At 54.3% G+C, this 20,644-nt stretch overlaps 1 protein-coding gene and 1 pseudogene across 1 annotated transcript; both read right to left on the minus strand.

Moving 5' to 3' along the window:
• Positions 1-910: 910 nt before the first annotated feature.
• On the minus strand, positions 911-6,371 carry LOC105070427 (phosphatidylethanolamine-binding protein 1 pseudogene; annotated as a pseudogene).
• A 4,467-nt stretch (positions 6,372-10,838) lies between these two features.
• Positions 10,839-19,772, minus strand: RHOD (ras homolog family member D). The gene is made up of 5 exons (XM_010956705.3): positions 19,571-19,772; positions 15,103-15,190; positions 14,158-14,267; positions 12,007-12,141; positions 10,839-11,446 (listed from the first exon to the last, which is right to left on the minus strand). Exons 1-5 carry the CDS (start codon positions 19,700-19,702, stop codon positions 11,279-11,281), a joined length of 633 nt encoding a protein of 210 aa, XP_010955007.2. The 5' UTR covers positions 19,703-19,772; the 3' UTR covers positions 10,839-11,278.
• Positions 19,773-20,644: the final 872 nt, after the last annotated feature.

Here is a 20,644-nt window from a genome sequence, read left to right on the forward strand (position 1 = left end):
TAGGTGTGAATTGCACTCACCTTATCTGTCTAGCCTGGAGGTGGACCAGTTCAAGCCTTAGATGGCCCACGTGCATTTAATGAATATTGTCTGCACTGAGGGAGACCCAGAGGGGGTGTCACTAAGTCTCTGGGACCTGCCCTGAGCCATTTTGCCGTTTAGGTACCGGAGGGGACTCAGGCCCTGCCGATTAGGGTCTGTAGAGGCTCTCAGCTGAGGATATGGGGTCCCACCCTGGCACAGATCATAGGACATCCAACCAACTGGCAGATTTCTCCAGGTGACTAGTTGGATTAATTTTTTTTCATCCACACAATGTTTTTATTTTTATTCAGCTATAAGCAAATAGCAGAGTTAACACAACATTCAGCAACTCCAAGCTGGCTTTTTTTACACCAAAGGAGAATGATCAATTTAACAGGCATAGACTTTCGGATTTCTGATAAACCTCTCACCCAGTCTTGCAGCTCTAGGTGGCCGGGCTCCAACAGCAAAGAAAGCTCTATTGCTTTTTCCAGTACTGCTCTTTAAAGCAGCCAGCGCAGGACACTGACACCCAGTAACCAGCCTGAGATGTACCACATCGCGGGTTAGTGAACATGCCAGCCCCTGGTTGTCTTGGTGAGAGACAGGGCTGTGAAAACACGCCAGAAGATGCCACCATGCACAATCCTGGGCTCCGGCTACCACAAATCTTCTTTCAACCTCCCTTGAAGATTCTCTGATGCTCTTACTCTATTGGTGTAGACCTGGTCTTTCTACCAGAATTTTCTTCTTTAAATTCTGTGTTGCTACTCTTACATTAACATTTTGATGAGCCCATCATAGAACGAAAATATCCCCTCAAATGGAGTTCAGATTTGATCTAAACATAAATCAGAGTGTGTGGCCCTCTAGAATTACAGAAGACGGGTAGAAGGAAAAGTCACCCTAAGCCTAGATCTGACTGTTCAGAGCTCGGGAACAGGGAAGGGGAGAAACCTACATGCATCACTAAACTTGAAACCCTGCTTGGCAGCTCTGGGGACGGTTCCCATTTCCTAGCCCTCCTCTGCTTCCCAGACAGCTGCTCATAGAGTTTGGGCACATAATCGTCGCATTTCGCCTGGTAACACGTGCCGGCCACCGGGGCCCCGAGCTCGTACTTTTTGCGGAAAGACGCCACCTTGAATTTGCCGTGGTGGTCTCCAGACCGGTTGCTGAGGATGGGCTCGTCACACTCCAGCGGCCTGTTCTGCTCGTAAACCAGCCAGACGTAGCGGTGAAGACCTGTGCCCTTCGGAGGCCCAGAGCCCACATAATCAGAGAAGACTGTGCCACTGCTGATGTCGTTGCCCTTCATGCTGACCACCAGGAAATGGTGCCACTCCCTGTATTTGGGGTCCTTCCTGCTGGGGGCATCCAGGTCTGTCAAGACCAAGGTGTAGAGTTTATCTGGATCAAGGCCATCCCATGCAATGCTGGTGGGCCGGTTCTTAACCTAGGTGGGTGTCAGCACTTTGCCCAGCTCATCGACCTCCGTCCGTCCCGCCGTATTTGACCAGCAGCGGGTGCTGGGGCCGCTCACCCACTTCCTGCAGGCTCAAGGTCCTGGACCACTTGCTGAGATCCACTGGCACTGTGGGGCTGAGCAGCGCGGAGAGCAGGGAAAGCCAAGGGAGGGCAGGGCAGGAGCAAACCAGCAGCCAGATTAATTTTTAAATAACTTTTTTATTTTATAAGTTTTAGATTTTAAAAGAAAGTGTGAAGAGGGGAGGATATATAGCTCAGTGGTAGAGCACATGCTTAGCATGCATGAGGTCCTGGGCTCAATCCCCAATACCTCCCCTAAGGATAAATAAATAAACCTAATTATCTCCCCACCAAAAAATAAAAAAAAAAATGTGAATATAGTACAGAGAATTTCACATACCCCTGCACCCAGCTTTCCCTATTACCACCTTAGATTTGTCTGGTACCTTTGTTACAAGTAATGAACCAATATTAACACATTAGTTATCAGCTGATTTTCTTAGTTTTTACTTAATGTCCTTTTCTGTCCCAGGGTCCCACCCAGAACACTACACACTTGGTTGTCATATCTTCTGAGGTTCCTCTGTGCTACAGTTTCTCAGATTTTCCTTGGTTTTGATGACCTTGACAGTTTTGAGGAGGACTTGTCAGGTAGATAACAGAATATCTGTCAACTGGGGTTGTCTGATGTTTTTCTTTTAATTTTTATTTTTTTAACTTTTTGGGGAGGGAGAATTAGGTTTATTTGTTTATTTTTTAATGGAGGTACAGGGGATTGAACCCAGGATCTTGTACATACTAAGCACGCTCTCTACCACTGAGCTAACCCCTCCCCCACTGTCTGATGTTTTTCTCATGATTAGATGGGTGTAATGGGTTTTGGGAAGGAAGATCATAGAGGTAACGTGCATTGACTCATGTTCAATATAAAAATCAAATTATTTCCAAAACTTAATTTTCTCTCCTCTCTCTCCCTCCCTTCTCTCTCTCCTTCCTTCCCTCTCTCTTTTTCTTCCGTAGTACATCTGCTTCCCTGGCCCCAACCACCTCCTCCATTTCTCTGTTGGGTATGGGACCACTTGGCCTGGCCATGGGAGCTAAGAGGTTGAGAGGGGCACTCAGTGGGACCCAGAGCCCCAGGAATGCTGCGGGGGCGGGGAAGGGGTAAGTGTGGTACAGCAGTAAAGATCATGGACTTCTAGGGTCTGAATCACAGGAAGCCTTGCACTTCCCACGTCTCTGTTAAGAGCACCCTTAGGTGCTTGTTAGAGTTGTTGGGAGCACTAGGGAGCTGGCAGAGAATGGCCCCACCAAAGGGGGTGCTTGATGTGAGCCCCAAACAGTCCTGCATGGCTGGAGTGAACAGAGATGAGGAATGACGCCCCCCAGTCCCAAAGGCCCTTCAGTAGCTACTGTAAGCTCTATGGAACTGTCCTCTGGGCTGGCTCTTGGGCTGTGGGGACATCACCAATGACAGAGAGGCCTCCCTAGAACACCCACTAGGCTCCCATCTGCTAGGGTCTTATGTTAAGTCTTCCCATACATGACCCCTTCTAACCTGTGAGGGAGGCACATCACACATAAATGGTGTTATCACCAATGAACAGAAGAGGAAGTCAGGCACCACCCACTGAGTTAGCCATGTTTGCCCAGTCTCTATCTGACAATAAATCACCACCTCTGAAACCAAGAGTGTCATGGAAAACTCCAGGAGTTTTTCCTTCTCTAAAACCATTCTCTCTAGTTTGCTGGTAACTGGACTCCCTTCCACAATTCTGAGTAAAAGCCTCTGCTAGTGTTTGGATGGGACGGGACAATTTGAGGACAGTCACTCCAGTCAGGATTTAGGAGCAGGAAGACTGAGCCTGTGTCCTGCTAGCAACGTGTGACCTTGGGTGGGTCTCCTAACCTCTGTTTCCTCATTGGCACACACGGGTGTGTGGGGAGTGATCCGGGGTCTCTGAGTTATTAATGGATGCTGCTGATCAGCAGGGCTACTGTTTAAATAGCATTTGTTGTTTTGAATAAGCTTTCTGAATTGCAGAAAAACTAGAAACAATGCAAATAAATGTACAACAGCCAGAAGGTTTGTAAAAACTTTAGAATATTTACTAGATAAGATAATATGCAGCTGCTGAGAGTGATATTCACCTAAATGCCCATGGCATCCCGGATTGGATCTTGTAACAGAAAAAAAAATTCATGAAAAAACTGCTGAAACTTGAATAAAGTCTGGAGTTTAATTAATAGCATTAAAGTTAATTTCCTAGTTTTGATAAATGAATGTTAACAGTAGAAGAAGCCAGGTGAAAAGTATATAGGGACTCTATGTACTATTTTTGTAATTCTTGTTTAAATCTGAAATTATTTTAAAAATGTAATGACATGCACAAGTTTTTTGGAATATAGGAATCACTTAGGCTAAAATGCTCAATGGAAAAAGCAGAATTCAAAATTGTATGACAGGAGAGGGTATAGCTCAGTGGTACAGCACATGCTTAGCATGCATGAGACCCTGGGATGGATTCCCCGGTACCTCCATTAAAAAAAAATAAACCTAATTGCCTCCCCCTGCAAAAATTGTTTTTTAAATTACTGAATTCATGAACAGGCAACCAAAACAAATGCCACAGCTACAGCAAACAGCAGAGGCCATGTGGGAAGAGGTGCCAGGAAGCAGGCCGAAAGAGTGGCAAACGTGAGACCAGAGGCCACCACTGGAGTGCTGGGGTATTTTCATCTGTCCCTACACCCTGTGGTCAGGGTTGTCCTGGGCCCGGGGTGGGGCTGGAATGTGGGCCAGGGGAAGGGATCCTGGCAGTGCTGAGGGACCTGGGGCACATGACCGATAAGGACTAAGCGCTCTATCAGGCCTGTTTTTGTTTTGTTTTGTATTTTTGAGAGGGAGGAGTGGGGGTGGGGAGTGAGAAGAGCTGGAGAGCCCAGGGTGTCGAAAGTGGCAGGTTTGGGACAGAGAAGGCCCTGAGGGCTGTCACCTCCTGGTGCAGTAGAGGCACCGTTTGTCACGTGACTCAGTGCCTTCAGCTGGTGGGGGCACTGGGAGGAGAGGTCGCAACTCCGCTAACTTTTCCCAGTGCCCTCCCGCCCCCGACCCAGGCTCTGGGCCCCCCTTGTGGGTGGTTCTCCAGATGCCCTCCTTTCCTTGCCCCCTCTTCCTGTCAGCCTGCCAGGATAGTTTTGGCTACAAGGGGCAGGGTGTGCCCCCAGTTACTGGCCCACAGCAAGTTACTGTCTGGCAGCACTCCCTTGGGATTCCTTGCCATTCTTAAGTATTTTGATCATCTCCTGAACTATGTTACAAATTCTAGGGTAGGGTCGGAGGAAAGGAGGGCAAGGACCGAGAACCCTCAGTCCCAACCTGCCTCCCCAGGTGTTGTACAGAGCAAATTAAATGAGGCTGGGTTACAAGGCCAGCCCCGTGGGAAACGCTCTGCAGAGCCATTTCATCTCACTCCAGCCCCCACACTTGACTGTAATCTTAGGACGTGGAAGCACAGGATCGGGAATCGAACCCTAGATTCTGACCCTAGGACCATGACAGACAGCGTCATTTTCATTCTAGGTCTGCTCAGACTGGCCGAATAGTCAAGTCACTTGGCCTATTTTTCTGAGCCTATTTTTCCTTCAGTAAAATGTTGGAGGTGGGCCCAACTCAGTGGGTGGTGGCTGGTGGGAGTGGTGTGTCCCCAGGTCGTGCCCCAGGCAGGAGTGATGAGGTGGATCTCCAGCCTGGCCTGCCATGTGGTGCGTGCCAACCCGACCGTGCTGGGGAAAGCCTCCTCTCCTTGGGCCCTGCTGCCCTCTGCTGGTTGAGGTCCAGCCGCCTGGCCAGCACCAGAGGAGGTCAGAAACTGGGGCTTGAGAGACCGGTCCTGTTCTGTCCCCTGTCCAAGTGCCTAGCTCTGCTGCTCACTGCTTTTGGTCCCACTCGTTAGCTTCTGAAACTGTTTCCTTGGCTATAAAGTGTAGGGATTCTGAGGACTGAATGGGGTAGGATGTGCAGAATGTAACCTACAGTGCCTGGCCAGCAGGACTCTGTGATGCTTCTCTGGAGGGAAGACAGGAGCAGGAGACCTAGAGCACCTCTGCTGCAGATGCGTGGGTGAGAGGGGTAAGCTCTATGTGTCTTTTGTTCATTGACACCTCTCCCCGAATTCCCCACCTGCCCCCATCCCCACCCTGGAATCCCCAGCTCCTTTCTGGTTTCTCTCTATGGCAGGAGCAGGCTGCTTAGTGAACTTCGGACTGTTCCCTTAGTCCACATCGGAGCTCTCACAGAGGATGGAGGATGGAGGCTTGGAAGGCGAGTACCATATCCTGCTCACTCCTCCATCCCGCTGCTTGGTGTGCAGTGGCTAGAACAGAGCCCGCAGATGGTAGACAACAGATGCGTATTTCCTAATCTAACACGTGGAGTGTCTACCCTGCGCTCAGTCCTGGACGAGGCTTGGTGTCTCCTCAGCAAACCTAAGCCCTGGAGGCAACTCCAACCCATTCTCCCAGTTCCCCTCAGAGGCTCCAGCGTGCCTTGCAGACAGCCATCTGCCTTGTCCTCTAGGTCCGCTCTCCTCTGAGGCTGCCCATCCTTGTCACAAGGAGTGTCTGTGCTCCTTATTTCTGAGGATCCAGATTGGGAAGAGGGGACCTACATCCATCCAACACTTCCATTCTTGCCTCTGCTGTGCAGCCCCTGTAACAATGTTACATAACAAATAATAACCCTCACTTCATAGTTAATAACTCTAGTTAGTAGTTAACACTGAGTGAGTGAATAAGCACTAGTTGCATTAGCTTATTTAGTCTAACACTCCAGGAGGTAGGTCCTACTCTTACGCCATTTTACAGATGAGGAAACTGATGGAAAGAGAGCCCTAGTGACTCCTCCAAGGTCATAGGGCTGGTAAATTGCAGAATCAGGATTTGAACCTAGGAAAATCCCCTGCTTTCCACAACCTAATCTGTCAATCAGGAGCATTTAGCATGGAGGTTAAGCCCTGCAATGCAGCCCCTCTCCTGTTCTAGATCTCTCTGCCCCTCAGCCTGGTTTCAGGCTTTGTTGGTTCCCTAGCTAGTGGCTTCGGGATGACTTCATGGGAGCCAAGAGTTCTCATCCTCCAAAGGAAGGGCCCCAAGAGCAAAAGGCAGGAGAGAGCAAAGAGGGTGGCCTGAAGTGTGTGCTTCGCCAGCCACTGTCCCCTCCCCACAGCCAGATGTGGGGCCCAGGGTGCCGTCCAGGCAGAGGGGAGAGGAAAGCTTCATGACTCACAGAGTGCGCCCCACCCTCCCTGCCTGAGGATGCCAGGGAGTGGCCTGTCCTGGGGGAGATGACTTGGGGTCTCCACCCCTGCCCCTTGCCTTCCCGGCAGACAGCCCCAAGGCTGGGTGGAGGCAGTGTGGGGAAATGAAGACACTGTGGTTTGTGGCTCTTGGCCCCAGCTGGCCTCAGGGCTGCGCCTTCCCCAGGCTCCCACTCTGGTCCCGCCCAGCCAGGCCAGTTGTGAGGAATTGAAAGCGGGGCTTGGAGGGTGAGGAGGAGGAGGAGAACGACAGCCCATAATAACCACTCTGGCTCCTCGGGCTGGGCGTCTCCAAGTGCTGCCACTCACCGTGTCCTCCTGTGACACCTGGGATGGCTGGGGGCCCAAAGCCTCGCCCGCCGGTGTCTCTCAGGGGCTGTCTTCTCAGGCACGAGGGTGGGGCCCGCCTCCTTCCCTCAGTCTCAGCATCCCCGCCCTTCCCGCAGTCCACCTCACCTCAGCCACAGCTTCCCAGCCCAGAAGTCACCCGGCCTTGACTTGTGGTGGCTTGTTTCTCATGTCTGGGTGTCTGCAGCTGCCCTACTGGTCTCCTGCTCCCACCACCAGACATGTTACCTTAAGGAGTCCAACCTGGCCTTTCCCACAGCATGGCGACAAAGGCCCAGTTCCTTAGCCAAGGGGCCCACGCAAAGACAAACACTCTGGTGTGCAGGCAGGTTTGGGTGCCTGTGGTGAGGTAGGAGTGAGGAAGCCGGCAGATCCCCAGGCTTCCCGGAGAAGGCGGTGTCTGGGCTGGACCCTGGAGGATCTGGCAGGGTAGGGGAGGGGGGTTTGAACAAGCAGTGATTGGGAGAAATGGCAGGCCAAGGTGGGGAAACAGCTTGAGAAGAGACTTCGAGGCTGGTATGGCCATCCTGGGTGTGGCTGGCGTATCAGTTGTCCTGGGCATGAGGTGGGAAGGGTGGGCTGCAGCCAGATGAGGGAGAGCCCTTGTCCCCAGCTAGAGAAGTGGGCCTCTTCTGGGCAGAGGGGCTGCAGAAAGCGCAAGGCGACGTGACTGAATCCGTGCTTCGGAAGATTCCTGATGGTGAGAAGGATGAAGGAGGCTGAGAGCCTGGAGACTGGGAGACTTTTGAGGGAGTCCAGGCAGAAGGATGAGGAACACTGGTTCACAGCACTTGTCCATCCACTCCTCACATATTCCTTCAGTGCTTCCTACACAGGAGGCACTGCTTGAGGCACAAGAGGTTCCAACAAACCCAGTCTGTGCTCTCAGGGAGCTGGCAATTCAAGGGGAGACAGGACCACGGCAAAGGGTAATGAGCTCCCCCAGAGTCAAGGGTGGGGCCAGGGTGGGGGGGGAGGTGGAGGTGTTCCTGACTCAACCGCTCCCCTCCAAGGACCCTCCTCTTCAAGGGTCCCCATCAGACCAGGCGCGTGCCCATTTCCCTCTCTGTGAGGTGGCCCCGGAAGTCCCCTCCCCAAGCCTCTGCACACCTGTTGACATTCCACCTCCCTGACCCCCAGCCTGCTTCCCTGTGCTCACAGAGAGTTCTTCCCTGACCTTGACCTCCTAGCATCAGTGCAGTGAGGGCATGAGTCGAATTCCAGTCCTACATCAGGCCACGTGACCCTCTTCTTCAGGAAACTCCAGTGTTTGAAGGCCTTCAGCTGATTGGATGAGGACCACACACATTAGGCAAGGTCATCTGCTTTACTCAAAGTCTGCTAATTTAAAAGTAACCACTTCAAAAAAATACCTTCACAGCATCTAGATTGGCATTTGACCAAATGCCTGATCAAGTTGACATTTAAATTTGACCATCACACTTATTTATTTTCTTATTTAATTATCTCATTCTTGATATACTTAACACTGCAGAGAGCTAAGAGGCAACAAGGCAGAATTTACTCCTCCTGCTTATCAGGTGAGAAGACTGACACTCTCTCAGGACCAAGTCCATCACTCCATTCACCTTCCCGTTAATACTCAGCATCCTTGGCCTGGCCCTCTTGTCCTCACTGCCTTGCAAAACATCATACAGTATCCAGCAGATTCAAGTCACCACCACAGCTTTTTTTTTTTTTTCCTTTTTTGAGTTGAAGCATAGTCAATTTACAATGTTGTGTCAATTTCTGGTGCACAGCATCATATTTTATACATATACATACATGTTTTCCATTTCATATTCTATTTCATTAGAGGTTACTACAAGATATTGAATATAGCTCCCTGGGCTATACAGTAGAAACTTGTTGTTTATCTATTTTATATATAGTAGTGTGTATCTCATGATAATGCTTCTCATGCCCCCATACTCACCAGGCAGTCTCCCTTCCTCAGGAAGTGACTTCTCTCTCCTGGGAGCTTCCCAACTGCCCCCTCATGCTGAGGTCAGGACCCCTCCTTTGTGTGTATCCCAGGGCACTGCAAACAGACCTGGCTTTGATGATACAAAACCTACAGTTCCCTGTATCATAGCTCTAGTTCTTGTCATAGTGTTGGACACATCAGAGAGCTCCTTAGACACCAGGCTATTGAAGAAACAGACGGTGGAGTCCCTGGTTATCTCAGGGAAGGAGCCTGAACCAGCACCCAGGTCTCCCGACATCTTGTTCAGCATCTTGACCTCACATAGAGGATGCACTATCCAGCCCTGCTCTACTCCAGGTAATTCATTCCACGTTTGCTGCACACCTCCTTCATTCCTGGCACTGTGTTAGGCACCCGACAAGCATCTTATCATTTCATCCTCACAGCAACCCCCTAGGATGGGCATGATCATCTCCACTTGCCAGATGGAATACTGAGGCTCAAAGAGTATAGCTCTCATAAAATCACACAGCTACGGAAAACGGCAGGACAAGGATTCAAACCCAGATCTGCTACTGACTCCAGAGACGGAAGACTCTGCATCTCTGTGACACCCAACAGGCCAAGCCCCATCCCCAGACAGGGGCTAGGAACAAACAGACGAAGGAAACAACAATCATGACTTCAGGGAAGCCAGGAAGTCAGTGTGAAAAGCTTCATAGCCAAATAACCATCAAGGGTTCCAAGGACTCACATTTTGGGAAATCAGAGGAGACATCTGAGCTGGGTTTAGCTCACTGCACTGGGGGAGGGCAGGAAGGGGAGACTAGGGAAGAACATTCTGGGCATGGGGTGTGCTTGGGGGAGGAGCAATCAGGCTAGAAATTTAGGCCAGGAAAAGTTGTTTCCCATCCCTGAGCAGCTTATACTAAAACCCTGGAGTGGAGCCTCTAATCCAAGTGGGGTTTTCTGAGCAAGTCCCTAACATAACTTCATCTGCCTCAGTTCAGCTCTGTAACCTGAGCCAGGAGTCCTAACCTGCAGGAAGTGGTCCCTCCCCTGGAGCTTTTTCTAATGAAACGGAGTGGGTGGGTGTTAGTGGCTGTTCTGTGTGGGTGGATCTCATCCAATCAGTTGAAGGCCTTAAGAGAAAAGACTAAGGTTCCCAAGAAAGAAGGAATTCTGCCCCAAGTTAGCAATAAGAAACCCTGCCTGAATTTCCAGCCTACTTCCCTGCAGAATTCAGACTCAAGGCTGCAACATTGACCTGAACCTCCAGCCTGCTGTGCAGGTTTTGGACTTGCCAGGCCCACAATCACGTGAGCCAGTTCCTTAAAATCTCTCTCCACATCTGGTTCTATTTCTCTGGTGAACCTGGACTATACAATTTTATGGATCATATTACATAATTACATCTATAGAATACCATCTATTGTATTTATCATAAATAAAGTGACACTTGAACATCTGTGAGCATTTACTGCGTGCCAGGCACTGCAAAGCTCTTTGCAGGTGTCTGGTGATGACGCCCTTACTCATCCAGAAGCTCCATGATGTGGCCTGTGATGGGTCCCATCTCACAGATGAGAGGCCCAGAGGGTTCAAGTAACTAGCCCAAGGGCCTCAAATGATAAAGCTGGTTTTGGATCCAGGTAGTTACACTGGGGTGGGCTCTTATCCACCATGCAACATGTGTGCAAAGGCATTTTGAATCAAGAAGCATGACACAGCCGACAAGGGATGCCATTTTAGTGTTACAGTTACCTCTAGGATGGGCAGGGTGAAGGGGGACGGAGTGGGGTGTGAGTTCTGGCTGGAGGGTCCTAGCACCGCTGAGTCCTGAAGGTGCAGCTCCGGAAACAGCCGCGAGGTGGCGCCAGGCCGCTCCAGGATGTGTGGTTGGGGCTGGGAGCTGGGAGTGATTCCGGGGTCTCTATGACTAGCCCTCTACAGGGCTGGTGAGCCCGGGAACCCCCTTCCCCAGGCCTTGTGGGGTTTCGCTCCGGTCCAGGGATCCTACCCCCTGGGTCGGGGACCCGGCCTTGGTGGTGCCTATCTGTTTGAGGTATGATTTGGTGGTCACAGCCTGGGGACTGGGTCCAGCCTGGCCAACTGGGCAGAAAGTCAGTGCCCAGCTCCTTCCTTACTGCTGGGGAGGGAGGGCCCTAAGCCATCAGGTCACCACACAAAAGCTCCGGGTAATCCGCCTCCAGAAGTTGCGACTGCGGCTGCTAAGGGCCACCTCGGCAGCCTCCTGGAAGACGCCGTGGATGTTTTCCTGCAGCAGAGCCGAGCACTCGAGGTAGGCCACTGCACCCACGGCCCGCGCCATCTCCTGGCCCTAATGGGGAGAGTGGACATGGCTGCCGTGAGGTGGGGGCCGCTGGGGACCTCACGCCCAGCCTCCCCCAGCCCTCTTGGCCATCTTAGGTGCGACTGTCTGGAGTACCCACTGCTCCTGTCCCCTGGCTTAACCAGGCACACAGATGGCTTCACTGGGTTTCCCGCCTCAGTTCTCGGCCTCTGCCTCTCAAGACACCAACTAATTAACTTCCCAGCCTAACTCAGCAGGCAGCAGAGAGGGGCCCACAGGCTGAAGAGCTGGGGGTCCTTCCTGGGCCTCAGGTTCCCCATCTCTGAAGTGGGTAGGTAGGACTATTTGATGTACACCCCACTTGCTCTCCATTTCTCGGGTGGAAATTTCCAAGCCTTGTAGTTCTTGACCACGACTGTCAAGAAATTCTGGGAATTACCTATGCAAGCAAAACAACCCCTACCCTGAGCCACACCCTGCGTGTGCTAGATGCCTGGCGCTGCTGAGAGGCTGGGCCAGATCAGCACATCCTGTATCACAGAAGTTCCCTCTCCTGGTACCCCCTGCCCCCGGGCTGGGTTTCCTACCCTGTGGTAGGTCACAGGCTCCAATCTATTTTTCCGCAGCTTCTTCACCAGCGACTTGTCCTTGCGCAGGTCAGTCTTGCAGCCCACAACGATGATGGGCACCTCCTTGCAGAAGTGATTCACCTCTGGGTACCACTGCAGGGAGCAGGTAGTGAGGGGGTGTGTGTGTGAGCCTTGGGGAGAATGGGCTGCCCCCCGGTAGATCAGCCAGCATTTAGGGAGACCTACTCTGGGCCAGGCTCTCAGACTTTATGCATATGAACTCATTTGCCCCCCAAGTCTCTTTGAAGCAAGTTCCACCATCAATCCCATTGTACAGATACACTAACTGAGGCTCAGAGAGACTGTAACTTGGCCTTGGTCACATAACTGGAAGTGGCAGGATGTGAACCCAGGGGGGTGGGGCCCAGAGCCCTGTTCCCACCTGCTCTAGAATCCTACCTTTGCAAGGTAAGGGGTCCCATGACTGCCTCCCCAACAGGGTAAAATATGTAAAGAAATGTGAGCCTTTAAAAAGAAAATTGCTCACAAAACGGCTGCATCAGCTGTTTGCCTGTTGGAGGGAGTGTCCCCGTCCTGTGTCAGCAGCTCTTTGGAGTGTGAGGCTCCAGGGCCTGGTTATTTCAGTCTGGACCATAACCAGGAGCCTGGAATCCAGACTGTATCTCCAGGAACGCATGCCTGTTCAAGTTCATGAAAAATTATCATCAACCGTTTGGCTTCTGGAGCCAATAGGGCTGCTGTGGGGTCCTTGGCAGACCCTCCCCTCCACAGACTGCCCTTGGAAAGGGTCTCCTCCCTGACTCCACCTTGCTGAACCCAACAGGGAATCCTTAGCCCTCATCCTACCTGAGCCCTGACACCAGCAATCACTCCCTCCTCCAAAACCTGGTCTGCACTTCACCCCAGGACCCCACCCTCCTGGTTGTCCTCAGGTCTCCAGCTGACAGCCCCCTCCCCTACCCCTAGTCCTAAAGGGGCATGCCCTGCCCAGCCCTACCCCCTCCCAGTAACTGCAGACTCAGACATCTGCCTGCCCACCTGACCCTCCACTGGGATGCCCAAAGGCCTCCTTCTCCCACCTCCCACCCCTAGCTTACTCCTTCTCAACTTGGGAAATGGCAAGTTCACCTTCCAGTTGCTCTGATCAAAATCTCTCTCCCACCCATGTCCAATCTATCTGTAAACCCTGATGGTTTGGACTTTCAAACAGATTCAGTGCCCACTCACCTCTCATCACCCCCTCTGCTAGCACCCAGTCCCAACCACCACTGTCTCCCCTGGTCCCTGGTGCCTAGAACAGTGCCTGGCACGTAGATGTGCTCCATCAGTACTTCTGAATGACTGCGTGGAGCAGATCCATGGTTCAAATCTGACGGTTACCACTTTAATAGATGTGTATCTTGGAGCAAGCCATCCAATTTGGGGATAGCAGTTTTCTGCTCCATGGTGTTTTTAGGTTAGGTAAGTATATATATATACAAGTGCCCAGAACTGTACCTGGCACACTAAGTTCTCAATAAATGCTGTCATCATTGCTGTGGTTACTGTTACTAATGCTGTCGTGGCTGTGCTCTGAGGAACCCTGGAGCACGCCATTCACGTGAACACAAAGGCCCCGGCAGCAGTGGGGACAGGGTGTGCTGAGGATGTCAGCAGGAGCAGAGGAACTCAGGGGGCCGTATCCCTGACACCTGTGAGCAGCCTCAGGAACCTCTGACATAACTGGGGGACAACCTGGGAGGCCGCTGGGAGATAGCAGTCACACTGATGGAGGCTGAGAGCTGCTGGAAGCTGACAGTTCATGCGACCTTGGGCAGACCCAGGCTGGGGAGATGAAGGGGCCTCTGGATCACCCAGCATTTTCAGGTAGGGTTACAGCAGGAAGAGCCACAACATTGAGTCTGTAGAATGGGGCAGGCAAGGAGAGCACTGAACTGGGAGTCAGAGGCCCAGTACGGACCCTGCTACCAAATCCCTGTAGGGCTCTGGGTAAGCTGCTCCGGGCCTCAGTTTCCCCATATAAATGCCAAAGGCACTGGACTTGATGTCATCCGGGGCCGGCCGGGCTCTGATGGTCTGTTAGGTCAAGGGTAGGGTGGAACATGGGGACTGTGCCACCCAGCCCTCCCCCCTATGCCCAGTACCTACCCGGTTAGAGACATTGTCAAAGCTGTATGGGTTGGTGACATCAAAGCAGAGGAGCAGGACACTGGCGTCAGGGTAGAACAGGGGCCGTAGACGGTCATAGTCGACTTGCCCTGGGTAGAATGGAGGTGGTCACTTCCTCTGGACTCCTGCTCTCTGTCAGCACCTCCCCAAATCAGATGTCACCTCACCCAAGACCTGGGGGTGGGGGCAGTGGGGGTGAACTGGGTCAGGGCCTAGTTCTGTGCCTCAGGGTCCAGCACAGGTTTGGCACTTAGGGGGCCATTCCACGTGAATGTTCCCCTTGGGGCAGTGTTCCCCTGGCCTGCCTGTGGGATGTGTCAGCCCTGGCCTGGGTAAGGCCACTGGCTGAGAGAGCCCTGTTCTGGAATGAATGGGGGCTAAGGCAGGGGCCTCCCCCAGAGGAACTGAGGCCATCACTCAGAAGCCTGCTTTGCCCTGGGCTTGGGTTGTGGGGTCAGGTGCGGGGTGGTGAGGAGAGAGGCAAGCAGAACCCAGGCGAAGATATCACAGCACAACCAAGGTAAGGGGGTTGCAAGGATTCCCTGAGGTTAGCTTTGAGTTCTGGTGTATATTTGACTCTGAACCCTCTTGTGGGCAAGGTCAGGAGGCTGGAGGGCAGGTGTCAAGGTTGGGCAGATCTTATAGACGCTAAAGCCAAGGTAGAGGCCAGAGACAGTCCACTCCTTGAGAGCAGAGGTCTGTTCCCCTCTTGTCTGCTGGATGTGGTGGGCTGCTCTGGGCTTAGGAAGCAGCAGACAAGAGGCAGAAGTAAGGAGGGTTCAGGTTCCTGGCGGCTCTATTCCTGGCTGACACCTGTCCCTTGGAGACTAGTTGGCCTCCTGGTTCAGAAGGAAGGGAGTGGGGCTTGGCTCAGGGCGTCTGGGGCCCCTCCTCCCACTCCGTCCCTCCCCAGCCCTCACCCACCTGCTGTGTCCCAGATTTGGAGGTGCACAGGTTTGCCCTTCATTTGCAGATTAACGGAGAGCCGCTCAAACACTGTGGGGGTGTAGCTCTGAGGAAGAAGGGTTCAAGGGGGCGGCCATGAGGACAGCTTCTGAAGGAGGGTGGTTCCCGGGCCCAGGCCAGAGCCCAGGAATGCCTGCGGCACTGCCCCTCTGGGAGTCAGCAGAGCGTAGTAGCTTCTGGGAAGCAGGTGGCTGGTGGGGTTGAGGCCTGGAGCTGCCACTTGGTAGCTGTGTGCCCGGCCAAGGCACTGAACCTCCAGGGCCCCTCCTCGACTGCAAAGCGAGCCTATTAAAGTACCTTCAGCAGCGCATTGCTCTAAGAATTCAATGAGCGCTCAGCACAGGCACTGGTACAAAACGAGCACTCGACACATGCCAGGACTGTTATTTTTATCTTTGTGCCCATCCAGACTGTCCCATTTCTGAGCCTTCCTTCATAATGTCCCCTCCCCCTGGAATGACATTAACCTACGTTTGTTCGTTCACTCCCTCATTCATTCACTCATGAGCACCTTCTCTGGGTCTGATTCTGGACCTGGGGGAACAAGTGATAATGACTCGTTGCCTGCCCTGGGGAGCTCCTAGCTTTTTCGAGTCCCTCCTTTGCCTCTCAACTTCTCACAATCCAACCAGAATGCCCCATTTCTATCTCTCTTACCTGCCCCATCTGGCCTCAGAGAGGTCACCCAGGCCAGAGGCCCGCTGAGCTGGTGCTGCCCCCCTCCACAAAGGCTGGATGAATGAAAACAGGGCCGGCTTTTACACAAGTGCAGGAGTGAAGAGGAGGAGCTTTTACAGACAGGGTCTGAGCAACAGGTGAGGTTTTCAAAACCTGGCCACAGCACACCAAGAGGTATGCTGGACCGGCTACATCTTGGATACCTGGGCCTTGCTCCTTTGCTTAGGGCTGGGTGGTGGGGCCACAGTCCAGGGGGCCCTGTCTTCCGCTCTTTCAGGGTGGGACAGGGCCTCCACCTGCCCATGACTCAGGACTCCCAGCCCGCCCGCCCACAGGCCCTCTGAATCAGGCTCTGGTCACTGGGAGGGGCAGCCCCTTGGTGGTGGGTCAGTGGGGTCCCCCAGGGCACTAGGGAAGCTGCAGGGGAGGGTGGGGAGAACAGCAGGTCTGAGAGTGGACAGTGGGGCAAGATGGAGAAGTCAGGGATGGCCCTGGGGTAGGGGTTCAACCCGCCTGACCTCTAGTCACCTGGCACTTCCTCTTCTAACAGACAAGGGCTCCACACTCCTCCCCAGGGCACCTCCCCGCCCCCTCCCCTCAGGCCCTTTGCCTGGCGGGGGACAGTGTGACACAGTGGCTGGGAGCACTGGCTTTGGAATCGGATGTGCCTGGCTTGGGCCCAGCTCTGGCACTCACCAACTGTATGACTTGGGCCAGTGCCCTCACTGGTTAAGTAAGAGTGTCGCTGTGTGACAGGGCAGTGTCACTGTGTGGTAAGCAGACCAGCTGGCAGGTGAAGCTAGCCATAAATACCTGCCACTTAGAAGGCTAGTTGCCAGGGGCAGAGTCCAGACAGTGCCACCTACACTTCCAGGTGGGGGCCCTTCCCCAGCCTCTCCCCAGCCTGTCACTATGGAGACACTGACATCTTCTGAGCTCCCAGCTTGGCCACCCACTCACCAGTAGAGTGGTCCTGCGGCAGGACCCCTCCTGGTGTGAGGTGCAGGGCAGCCTGCCAGGAAGCTCTTGGGAGACACATGTCAGAACTTCACAAATGCCCATGGAGATGCCACAATCACCCACATTCTCTAGAGATCTGCTGGGCCTGGATCTTTACCTGCACCTCTCTGATCCTTGCAACCTTGGAAAGTCAGTAGTAACCCAATTTTCCTGCTGGGAATACAGGGAGGGGAATTGATTTGCCTAAAGTAACGCTCTGGACAGAAGGCTAAGGATGGTCTCTCAGGCCCCAGAGGCCAGGCTCTGCCCCTGGCCACCTGTCTCTCCTGAGGTCACCAACTCCAGTGCCTGGCGGCAGGAGTGGGCAGGAGACCCCCCACGCCTTGGTTGTGGGGTGGGTTGCTCCTCTGGCTTGGAACTGTCACAATCTTCCCCTGGACTGTCATCCTGGAGACTCTGTCTACACCTTCTGACGTGTTCTTTGAACCCCCAGGCAAGGTCAATCTCTGCCCATGGGACCAATAAGTGCCTAATCTTATCCGTTGAGCTGTCCTCTGCCAGAAGGCCAGGGTTGGGCCCAAGTTAGACCAAGGCAGAGATGATTCAGGCCTGGGTCTGCCTTCATGGGGTCACAGACAGATGGATGGATTATTGCAGGACAGGGGACACAGCTCAAGAGAGGAGAGTCAGGGGTTCCCCTGGGGAAGCACACCCCTGGGAGTCCCTGTGGGGACCAGGAAGGACTTGGCTGGTTCTGGAATGTCAGCTGGTACTCCCTGCCCTGTCCCACCCTGGCCCTGCTGTGGGGCCCCTAGGCTTCTGGTCTTGTGGGAATATGTGTTGCCCCAAGTGCCAGTCAGGACTGGGCAGGGGTTAGTGCCCAGCTTGGAGTCCCCCTGGCTCTGGAGCTCTCTACTGTGCTCCCCCTGCCCTGAACCAGACGATGGGCCACAGCAAGATGAGGCTCACTGAGGCCCCTCCAAACCCCAGCCTCCCTCTGCTCTTTGCTGCTGCAGGAGGGGCCTGGGAGATGGGACCCCGGGTCTCCTCTCTGCTGGCTCCCTGGGCTTGCAGGACTGTCAGGAGGAGTCCAGGAGCAGGGCCAGAAGGCTGGTCCGGCAGGCAGAGCACTGGGGGCTGCAGAGAGTGTCCTGGGCAGGGGCTGGAAGACCTGGGTTTGAGGCCAGCACTTCCACTGCTGGGCTCTGTGCCCTGAGACAAGACTCTTCTCTCTGGCCTCAGTTTTCCCATCCGTGAAATGAAAGCCTTTCCAGCTCTCAGACCTTGTGTTTCTTTTAGATGAAGAGGACTCTCTTGTCTTGGTGGCAGAGAAGTACCAGGGAATCAGGATCCCCAAACAGGGGAGGTGCCTAGGAAGGCCAAGTCCAGCCCTCTGGTGACAAGCACGTCTTCCCCTCCCCTGGCCACCCAGAGTGTCCTTCAACACATATTTTTCATCAACTGTAAGATGCCCATTTCCACACTGTAACCTCTCTGAAATTGGGATGGGTGTCACCATCAATATCTCAGAGTCCAGGACACTTGTGGTGGGCCCAACACTTCCCAGTTCCTCTTCTGGACCCTAGCTGGACCAGCCTCTCTGGGGTGCTCCCCACACTGGGCCCTAATTGTTGGGTTCTCACAGGCAGCATCTGGGAGCCTGGAAACACATCCCCCCACCCCCAACTAAAAACAAATGTGTGACCAAAGGATGTGATGTCAGCTCTGTGAACCACAAAGCAAGAGTCAGCTTGATGCTGCCAGAGTGTAAAGAAAGGCTGAGGCTCTTACCAGGCCTGGCCTTTCCTGCCTCCCCCATTGACTCCCTAGCGCTGCACACCCCACGGGTTTGGAGGATGCTGGCATAGGCAGGAGGGGGAGGAGATGCTGGAAGCAGACCCATGGACTCCCAGGAGAACTCGGCTAAGAGGGGCAAAGTGGGTGGGTCCAGGCCCTGTCCTGGGGCTGGTGAGTCTGCCTGGAAAGTCAGTGAGCACGCTGACAGTCCACATGCCCAGGTGTCAAGGACATGCCAAGTACCTCTCGGGGTTGTCTCTCAGCCTTCCCTTAATTCTTCCTCACCACCATCCTTGGGTCTCTCCACCCCATGAGATCATGTGAGCAAAACAGGGTCTCAGAGAGGCTAAGCAAGGTACCGAGGGCCCCAGAGTTTGTTCGAGGAGGCTGAGTGCCAATCCAGCTGTCTGAGGAGTCTGCTGCGCTCTTGCCCTCCAAGGCAGAGCCCACAGGATGTCCACTGTGGGGGCAAGAGCTGTGAGAAAAATGTTTCCCAAGAAAAAACCTTTGCTACCTTTCAGTGAGTCCTTCCTGTTGCAGCTCAGAGATGAGCCCTTGACCTGCATGAACTCACTCATCACAGGGACCCTGGGAGGTGGGCACCATCATTATTCCTATTACATGGTTAAGGAAACAGGCACAGAGAGAGTCAGGGGCTTGCCCCAGGGCACACAGCTATAAGTGACAAAGCCATGATTTGAAGCCAGGTGGTCTGGCCCCCGAGGCTCAGTCCCTCTTAGCCATGCTGTGCCACCAAGTGCTCCCTTAGGACCTGCTACGTCCCGTCCCCACGTCACCTAAGTCATTCCCTGTGACACCTCCCCCAGTTAGGTGCCATTCTTGCCACTTTGCAGAGGATACCATTGAGGCCTTCACTGGCAGAGGGAGACCTGCGGTGGACCCCACGCTCTGCTGGGAGGCAGGCTGGGCGCGCGGCCTGGGTGGAAGGATGCACCCGTGCCCCGCTGTGCCCGGAGGGGCCGGCACTCACCTCGGGGAAGGCGCCCTCGGCGAAGACCATCAGCAGCGACGTCTTCCCGCAGCCGCCGTCGCCCACCAGGACCACCTTCACCGACCGCGCGCCGGGCGGCGCCTCCTCGCCCGCCGCCTGGGCCGCCTTCATCGCGGGGCGGCGGAGGGCCGGGCGCAGAGCGCCGTCCGCGGGGCCGCCGGGGCAGGAATGTGGAAGGGGCGGGGCGGCGGGAGGAAGTGCGGCGGCGGCGGCGGCGGCGGCGGCGGCGGGCCGCCCAGGTGAGGGGCCGGCGGGGCTCGGGGCGGCGCGCGGCGCGAGGCGTGGCGCTGGGCTGGGCCCTGCGCCTCCCGCCCCAGGCGGCCGGGGAGAAGCGTTTCCCGCGCCCCTACTGTGTGCGGGCGCTCAGGCCGCAGGACGGGGCACGCAGACTCGGCCTCGACCTCGGGAACGCACCTGGGTCTGAGGGGCAGAAGTCAGGTGGCTGGACGGGGACGGTGCAGACAGGGAAGGAGGAGGCGCCTGGCCCCCTTCCCCGGGAGAAGGGAGGTGGGCGTCAGCCTTGGCTTACCAAGGTGGGGACAGGGACTGGGTCCCTGGTGCCCAGTCTAGGCGGGGCACGGAGCAGGAGACTGTGACTTTTGGTGAATGAATGAATGAATGAGTGAGTGAATGAATGTGCATTTCCCCCAGGGCTCTGGAGACAGAACACACCACAGGCCTCCCTGCAGGTTTTTCGGGGCAGGTGGGAAGAGGGTGACCCGGGCATGCCCTTAAAGGTTGGTCACAGGCACTGCCAGCCTGGCTTCCCCTCCCCCAGCCAGCACCAGGAAGTTTCACTACAGGTGGGTCTCTCCTCTGGCTGGGGCATGATCCGGGAAAAGTGATGGAACTTTCCATCTGTAAAGTGCTTAAAGCAAGGTCTGGCACATGGTTGGTGCTGTCGTAGGCGAGTGATTCTTATTTAACCAGCGCTGATGGCCCCTGTGCCCAAGGACCTGGAGACCCTGAGCCCTTGAGGTCAAAGTCTCCCATGTGGGCTGTCTCCCACTGCCTAGAATGGGAGGCAGGCAGGAGGATATGGGGGATAAGAGC

This window comes from Camelus bactrianus, chromosome 10 (genome assembly GCF_048773025.1).
Source record: "Camelus bactrianus isolate YW-2024 breed Bactrian camel chromosome 10, ASM4877302v1, whole genome shotgun sequence".
Classification (NCBI taxonomy): domain Eukaryota; kingdom Metazoa; phylum Chordata; class Mammalia; order Artiodactyla; family Camelidae; genus Camelus; species Camelus bactrianus.